General features: G+C 38.2%; 5 protein-coding genes across 5 annotated transcripts; 2 read left to right on the forward strand and 3 right to left on the reverse strand.

Moving 5' to 3' along the window:
* JH06_5658 (hypothetical protein) lies at positions 1 to 840 on the reverse strand (the record flags this gene model as incomplete). The annotated part of the gene is made up of 1 exon (XM_014669813.1): positions 1 to 840. A coding segment is annotated over one exon (840 nt), but the record flags the coding sequence as incomplete, so codon positions are not given.
* A 739-nt stretch (positions 841 to 1,579) lies between these two features.
* Positions 1,580 to 2,628, forward strand: JH06_4688 (hypothetical protein; the record flags this gene model as incomplete). The annotated part of the gene is made up of 6 exons (XM_014669814.1): positions 1,580 to 1,722; positions 1,754 to 1,816; positions 1,846 to 1,883; positions 1,915 to 2,054; positions 2,086 to 2,322; positions 2,353 to 2,628. The coding sequence occupies 6 exons, from the start codon at positions 1,580 to 1,582 to the stop codon at positions 2,626 to 2,628; spliced, it is 897 nt and encodes a 298-aa protein (XP_014525300.1).
* A 623-nt stretch (positions 2,629 to 3,251) lies between these two features.
* JH06_4689 (hypothetical protein) lies at positions 3,252 to 3,686 on the reverse strand (the record flags this gene model as incomplete). The annotated part of the gene is made up of 1 exon (XM_014669815.1): positions 3,252 to 3,686. The coding sequence occupies one exon, from the start codon at positions 3,684 to 3,686 to the stop codon at positions 3,252 to 3,254; it is 435 nt and encodes a 144-aa protein (XP_014525301.1).
* Positions 3,687 to 3,866: 180 nt separating this feature from the next.
* Positions 3,867 to 4,646, forward strand: JH06_4690 (hypothetical protein; the record flags this gene model as incomplete). The annotated part of the gene is made up of 2 exons (XM_014669816.1): positions 3,867 to 4,127; positions 4,158 to 4,646. 2 exons carry the CDS (start codon positions 3,867 to 3,869, stop codon positions 4,644 to 4,646), a joined length of 750 nt encoding a protein of 249 aa, XP_014525302.1.
* A 1,632-nt stretch (positions 4,647 to 6,278) lies between these two features.
* On the reverse strand, positions 6,279 to 7,412 carry JH06_4691 (hypothetical protein; the record flags this gene model as incomplete). Its single annotated transcript, XM_014669817.1, has 2 exons — positions 6,279 to 6,506; positions 6,531 to 7,412. 2 exons carry the CDS (start codon positions 7,410 to 7,412, stop codon positions 6,279 to 6,281), a joined length of 1,110 nt encoding a protein of 369 aa, XP_014525303.1.
* Between the last annotated feature and the right edge of the window lie 327 nt (positions 7,413 to 7,739).

Consider the following 7,739-nt stretch of genomic DNA (forward strand, 5'->3'; position numbering starts at 1 on the left):
ATTCTTATCACGATACTTCTTCATATTCCAATTCTTATCAGGATTATCACTTATCAAATACTTCAAACTACTTCCAAAAGGAATATCATCACCCAAAGTGATCATTTGTACCTGAGAATCTCCTACCACATTCCATATCATCATATCATTGACATCATCATGTTCGTCAAGGAAGTACATTTCATATTCTCGTGAATCCTTACCTCTTGTTACATTGAGATAGTACCTTCCAGGATCCAAACATAGAACGTTACCATACTCACCATTTACCCAATCAGTGAATACAAGATTCTGATTGATATCATAGATATAGAGATCGTCTGTATTTCCACTAGGACGACTGATATGAAGATAAGAATACTGAGGAGGACACTGGTTGATATAAATGTTCAATACAACCTCAGAATTACCCTTCTCATTCGATGCTCTCATTGTGAAAGTGTGTACTCCGTATGGTAATCGCACTCTCAATTCCTGATAAATGTCATTCCATCGCACATTTGAACTAGATGGTTCAATGACAACTGGATAGTAATGATCTGAAATAGGAATAGAGAATTTGACATCCTGATTTGTCAAGCCTACCATATACTCTGGAGTAGTAATCACAGGAACTCCTGAAGAATGATAAGAGAGTGTATTCTGAGATGACTGTTGATAATCCACAACAGTTCGCATCAAAATGAGATTGTCTTCACCATAAATAGTGACATAGCAATTGAATACAGCAGTTCGTGGACAATACACAATAACATCCATATCATCTTCATACAAACACAAATCTCTGCCAACTCCAACAGTTACATTCCGAAGGAAAGTGGAGTGATAGTTGATTGTCATAGTCACACCACCTGACTGAATTACATGATAATAGAAACCAGAGGGACAAGTAATCACATCCAAACTGAATGAAGCACTAACAACCACTGTTGATTCCACTGAAATTGTATACTCCTTTGTTTCATTAGTGTATAGTGGGTATCCATGAATCGTCAGAGTAGTTGTATCAAAAGTCAAACCATCAGGAAGGGATGGAACAATACTCCATTTTCCACCTGGTACAGTACTTGATACATAGTAAACAACATAGTCGTCTCTAGCAATGAAGTGGAGTTGAGTAGTCTCTTGACCCTTATCATCTCGGATTATAATTGAATCATCGTTAGTAACTATATATCAATTGAATCCATATTGATTACTTCCATCTACAGACTTTGCGGAAACTAACGTACAACTAACTATACATCATAACCAGAGACATTCGATACGTAGCAAAGTCAATACAAGATGATGAAACAACATCGATGAATAGATTACAAGCTAACAATCATCAGAATTGTCCCGCGGGAATCTGATATTGTAGTAACATGATAATCTTTGTTCAATTCATTTCAATAATGTACTATCATTCACTTCAGAATCTCAAATGAATGAATCAAAGTTGAAACCAAGAACAAACAGATTTCTATTGTTAACAATTCAAATGGAATGTGAGAACTGAATATGAGATCAATGATGAATGAACGAAAACCGCGATTCTTGAACTACAATTACAAGCTCATTGTTACTATCTCATTCAATGGTGTTCTTTTGGGTGAACAATCGCTCTTTCGATATATTCAACTTCTTTCTAGAAGAGTATGGAACAAAAGGACCGCTACCCAAAGAGAGTGTTCTTCAGCTCGCTCTGGCATTTAAAGAACATGGTATTCGTGAATTCGAGTACTAAATAGCAATCTGGACTGATTCTAAGTCTAAATGAATGGTGTCAGTTTTCTAATGTCATGACTTTATTTCCTGAAGATCAGTCAATCATGTATGTAACTTTCATTTCTTCTTCTGTAGATTGTTTCAGATTCTTCAATCGTTTGCTAAGGTGAAGTGTAATAATATGATCTCTGTCTGATAAATTAGCTGCATTCATAGATATTCATTATTTTGTTGTGATGCTCTTCGTTCTATCCTATGACCCATATAGACATGACGAATCGATGGATTACACATCGATTTTTAAGCGTTGTGGAACTGAGCAAGTTATTTCCGAAGATACTCTTGTCTGTATTTCTCTCTCTATTTGAGTTTTAGCCATTTGATATCAAAGAACAAGCAGAAATGATTCACAGATCTTCATATGTTTATGACAATTTGCTCATTCTCTTTATTACCTTGTTCTATGAGGATATCACATCTCACCCACTCTCTGAAATCATTGAACATGCAGTCAATAGTGATTACAGTTTTTTCCTTGATGGACTTGTAATCACTCCTGAGTCTTTGCGGTATCTTTCTTATGTTCTATGTGCAGGCGAGTCTCTTGGAGAAGTTTATTTCCGTTTTTTTTTTGAATTGTAGGAACAACCTTTTGAATCCCTGTTTCCTTCTTCCATGTTATGTGATTCTGAATACAATGTATTTGACTTAATTGTATTCATCGAGCGGAATATGGTACAGGTATCGCTCTCGGATCGTATGAAACATGCCAAAGTCAATGGAGAACGATTCATCGTGAATCACAAGAATGAGGAGTTATTGGTCACTTCATCCATCATTACACCTGCTGTATTGATTATCAAGAACATTAAGGGAGGTATGATTGAAGATGGCAACAATTACTCATATCCTATTTAACTCATTTGTCGTTCATTTAACTTGTACGTTTATTTTCATTGAAGATTGTGAAGGTGTGAATCTTCAATTAGCTACTGCATCTGCAATTGTTATAGTACAGAATTGTAAACGAATCTCCCTCTCTATTTGCTGTGAACGATTGATTATGGAGTATGTATAATATTTCTCATGCAACTTGTAGATCCTGTTTTCGAATTCTTCTCTATATTTATACACCATCAAATCCACTTATTCTAGCTTCTTCACATCTTATTGTATCTCCTTATAATATTCCGAGACCTAATTTGATTTCCAAGTTAGCTAGGAATGATCTAGTGGGTAGGAATTGCTGGGATTATGGAATTGATGTATTTCGTGTACTTTGCTTGTTGAATTGTAGATAAATGGATATTGTGTTCATTATTCACTTCTTCCTGTGGATCAATTCTCACCATTCATGTGCTACGAAGCACTTGTTGGTGAAGATGTTGAATATGAGGTAAAATAATAGTTATGTTATTAATTCTAGCTTCCTCTATTACCCACCGAGTATGAAGAAAAGATGAAGAAAACACTAGATCAATTTAAATCCAATTGTTTTGTTTGTTAAAAACAGATATTAAATCAACAGGTCATGGTACACATTATCCTTCTAGGTTCTCCTTCATTGATGCAATTGACGAAGCAACTACCTTTACAGCAGATTCATCACGAACAATCTTCTTCACTGGAGGTTCAGGCAATTCACCCTTCAATCGCTTCTCATACTTCTCATGACGTTGTTTCTTCTTTAAACGTTTCAACTGGTTTTTCTGAAGCTTTTTATCCGTTTCTGCTTTGTTCAAAGCCGCTTTCTGCTGAGCCTCAATCTTGCGTTTCCGCTCTTCCTCTTCCTTCTTCATCCGTTCTTCTCGATCTTGTTCAATGAATTTTGCACGTCGATAAAGAAAGAAGGAGGCACTATTAGAACCAGCTTGACTCTGAGCCAATTGCTCCATTTTTTCCAATCTCCACACCTGACGTGTCTTTCTTGCAGGATCATAATAGGCTCCAAAGTCATCTGGAGCACTCTTCTCCATTGAGCGAATATAGTCTTCTGGACTCTATAGCAGTTAACAATAGGAGCTAAATACCAACTTGCATGTTACGAAGAAGAATTGACTAAACTACTTCTTTCTTTGTTGAAGATTCTTTGACTGGAAATGGAGTCAGGAAAACGGATGCATCCACGAGAAGCGTCGGAAGCGTTCTCTTCTGGGATGGTTACAGCTACAGGTGAACGTGTATTCATTCCAATGCGAAAGCGAGATAAAGTTGATAACACTCTCAATGAAAATGGAATTGACTCCTATACTGATCTTTCAGCTATTCCTTCTCTCTCAGATGAAGATATTCGCTTGATTCGTATGCAAAATCGGATTGAAATTGAAGGGGACGATATTGTTGGACCAATCTTGAAGTTCACCAATATTGGTCTTCAAGTTCCGGTATTGAAGAAAATCGCTTCTATGGGTATTTCTGTATGGAACTGAAAGGATCCTTACACGTAGACACCGAAACCTGTGCAAATGCAGGGAATGCCCCTAATAATGAGTGGAAGAGATATTGTGATTCATTCAGAAACAGGTTCAGGGAAAACACTGACGTATGTACTTCCTTTGCTCAAGCTGTTACAACAGATCCCCGTTTCAACTCCTCAGACAGGTCCAGTGGCCTTGATCATCGCTCCTACTCGAGAACTAGCAGACCAAATTCATAATACCATTTCCCATTTCATGCTTTCTCCTCTGATTCCGGAATTCATGATTCAATCTTACAGAGAAGAAGATGTCAATCTTGTTGAAATGATGAATCTTTCTCATTCACAGAGTCAATTCACCTCGGATGGGCGTTTTCGACATCGCGTTTTGGGTACTTGGGGAGGAGAAAGTCTTCCTCTCCAACATATGGAACTGTCAAAAGGAATTGATATTTTGGTCAGTACCCCAGGTCGACTCATTGACTTGTTAAGCAAAGGTTGGGTTTCATTACAACAGTAGAATTGGTTCCTTTTCATTCTGTGTAGCGTTCGCTATTTTGTTCTGGATGAAGCTGATAAGGCTTGTGATATTGAAATGGAGAATCAGATTCGATCTGTACCTTCTTTTGCTGTTTCCTCATTAGATTGCCAATCAACTCCCATCAACAGGTACACAGACTATTGTATGAGGTGAACTCTCTGAGGTCACATCTAGTTGTGCTCAGCAACCTTCCCAATAGCCGTGCAACGACTCATTAATAGTTGTGTTGTGTCTCCTATTACTCTTCGTGTCAACAGTGTGGACATGACACATGGAGGACTGAGTTCGGATGTTACCGTAGTGACTCGTGTTGTCACAAGCAATACGCGGTTTGTTCGATTTCTTCATTCCAGTCATACTAAGGATGCACTTCTCGATACACTTCGCTCCATCTCCGAACCTCCTGTATTGATCTTTGTCAACAGTATTGGTGCGATTGAATCTCTCGTTGTTCAACTCCGACAAGAGCAGTTTCATGTGTGTGGCATTCACAGTGAATATCCTCAAGAACTTCGATCGGCTGTCGTTCGTGCTTTTCGAGAAGGAGGTGTAGATATTCTCGTTTGTGCCTCTCTGCTGGAACGTGGAATTGATTTTGATGTCGATGAAGTGATTCTCTACGAAGTGCCAGATACGATCGAGAAAGTGAAGCACCGAGCAGGAAGAACAGGTAGAGGAGGCAATAAAGGGAGAGTTACAGTGTTTATCACAAAGGAATGTAAGATCATGAAAGAATATAAACGCCTATTAAAAGATGCCCATCAAGTACTTTATCTGTGATTATTGATAGATAGTTCATTCCTCCTGAACTCGATTCTTTGTAAAGTAGTTCTTTTAGATTTTGTTAATTGACAAACATATTTGACTGCAGTATACTGCAAAATACCATACTACTATCTTACAAAGTGGAATTAACTAGGCAACGATGATACAATGCAGTAGCAATATACAATGAAGACTGAAATTCTGCATTGTTCCACTGCAACACCCAATTTGGGGATGGGACCACACCAACTGACAATTCCATACACCTTAGTTTTCGTTTCCTTTCCTTGTTGACATATGACTGAATAAGGTCGTTTAACATGGTGTCACTGACTACTTGAAACTCTGTTGAGGAAGGACTCGCCTGTATCTGTCTAGATACAGTTAGGCTGTTACTCGGCCCTCCCGGTATAACCTGGACTGAATTATCTCTGGTATAGAGATCAACTCTTTTCCTCTCATGGAGAATATTCCGACAAGACTTGCAAAATGGGGTAATCCTTTTTGTCACTTCATCAGCGAAAAGACAGTCATCAAGAGTACGTGTGCATAATTGGCACACATACCTTGTTTTCCCCCTTTTTCTTCCACTAGGTATCCTAGTAAGAGCAAGAGTGCGAAAGCTCATATCTTGGATATAAAATAAATATCTTGTTCAATAGTAAAACAAAAACACTCAACAGCGAAATGCAAAAACACACTGCAAAATACTGGATAAAACCGTGTCTAATCTACAATCTGTGGAACACATATCTTCAATGTTCTCCTCACAACGAATAATCTTTGAATGTGAAAATACAAGAGTATTATCAATATCCTTAGGAAAAGAAACAATTTGTCAACATTTCAAGACTCTTGGGCCATATCCACCGATACACTCCGACTATCCAAAGCTTCATCAATTCGTTTGATTATCTTTTCATAGTTGAAAGCAAAGTGATGAATCAAAACCATTGGAGATATAATAATTGTATTCGGGAAGTTGGATCCCTTTTCATACACACATCCTCCAGGGCTTCCATCGACTTTTGCAATCATACGTCGAACTTGTTCTATTACGGATTTCTCCTCTTTCTATTGATTATTTTCGCTCACTACATTTACATCCGTCACTCTTCGTTTCCGCTTCTCATATTCATCATACTTCTCGATGCATGGATGGAGATAATACACAGTTCCAGGAAGATACATATTGATAAGTGTATCTGAAGGTGCAAATAAGGACTGATAAGTTTCAACAGTTGATTTCTTCGCATGATGCAACCAAGTTCGCTTTTCATGGCAATTATTTGTAATTCGATGCAAGGCATCCTCGATTCCATCCTTCGATAATCGCGGGACAAGATCATCTTCATTTACAAAACTGTAGACATATCCAACGCCCTTATCCCGAACAGAAGAAGAGAGAATTGGAGGAGGAGCGATAGCGAAACAAACTGGCTTATTGTACATTCGATGATATCTCCAATTGATCGTAATCAAAGATGCAATTCCAGCACCCAGCGAGTGACCAACTGCTACGACTCGATATTCAGGATATTCCGATAGAGCAGAAGTGATTGCATTGTTGAGTTGTTCGTTCTTGAGCATGGCATTGGCAATTAACGCAATACCTTCATGAGCCTTTCCTGATCCCCATTTCGTACCACAGCACTTGAAATCAGAGATAAAATCTTTGATGCACCAAGTACCACGAATGCACAACACAATGCTCTTTGTAGCATGGTGACGAACCAGAAAATAGGGAGGAGGAGTAATTTGCAAGCCACTGGAAGTAGTGATTGATTCCCCATCATCATCTTCACAACCCCAATTTACATACAGCAGATCATCCAATGAAATATGACAATGATCACAGAAAGCTTGCTTGTATCCTTCTCGATCACTCTTTCCAATCAGCAAATGCTTCACATCCTCTGGTCTATCCACTTCTCCCATGAGACCGTAAACCATAGCGGAACCATACATTCCAGTAGCCATTTCACTGTAGACACATGCCTGATCAATAATCGGTTTTGTAGAGGAGTCAATTCGGGTATTGGTTAACGAAATCGGTTCCTAGGATAAAAAGACAATAAAAAACTATACTTGGTTGGATCCCGCCTTGTAGATCCCACCTAAGATCGAAAATGAAGAAAAGTTGTCAAACTGAGAAAGATAGGGCTCAAAAAGTGTCTTAATAACTTTATAACAACTACCAATTATTGCATCCTTCAAAACTGACTTCATGTAATCATCAGGAACAATACTTGTCCATATCTTCGAAACAAATGTAGACCGACGGTGAGTCATTTCCTCATAATAGCT

This window comes from Blastocystis sp. subtype 4, assembly GCF_000743755.1.
Source record: "Blastocystis sp. subtype 4 strain WR1 chromosome Unknown seqid_0401, whole genome shotgun sequence".
NCBI classification, from domain to species: Eukaryota; class Bigyra; order Opalinata; family Blastocystidae; genus Blastocystis; species Blastocystis sp. subtype 4.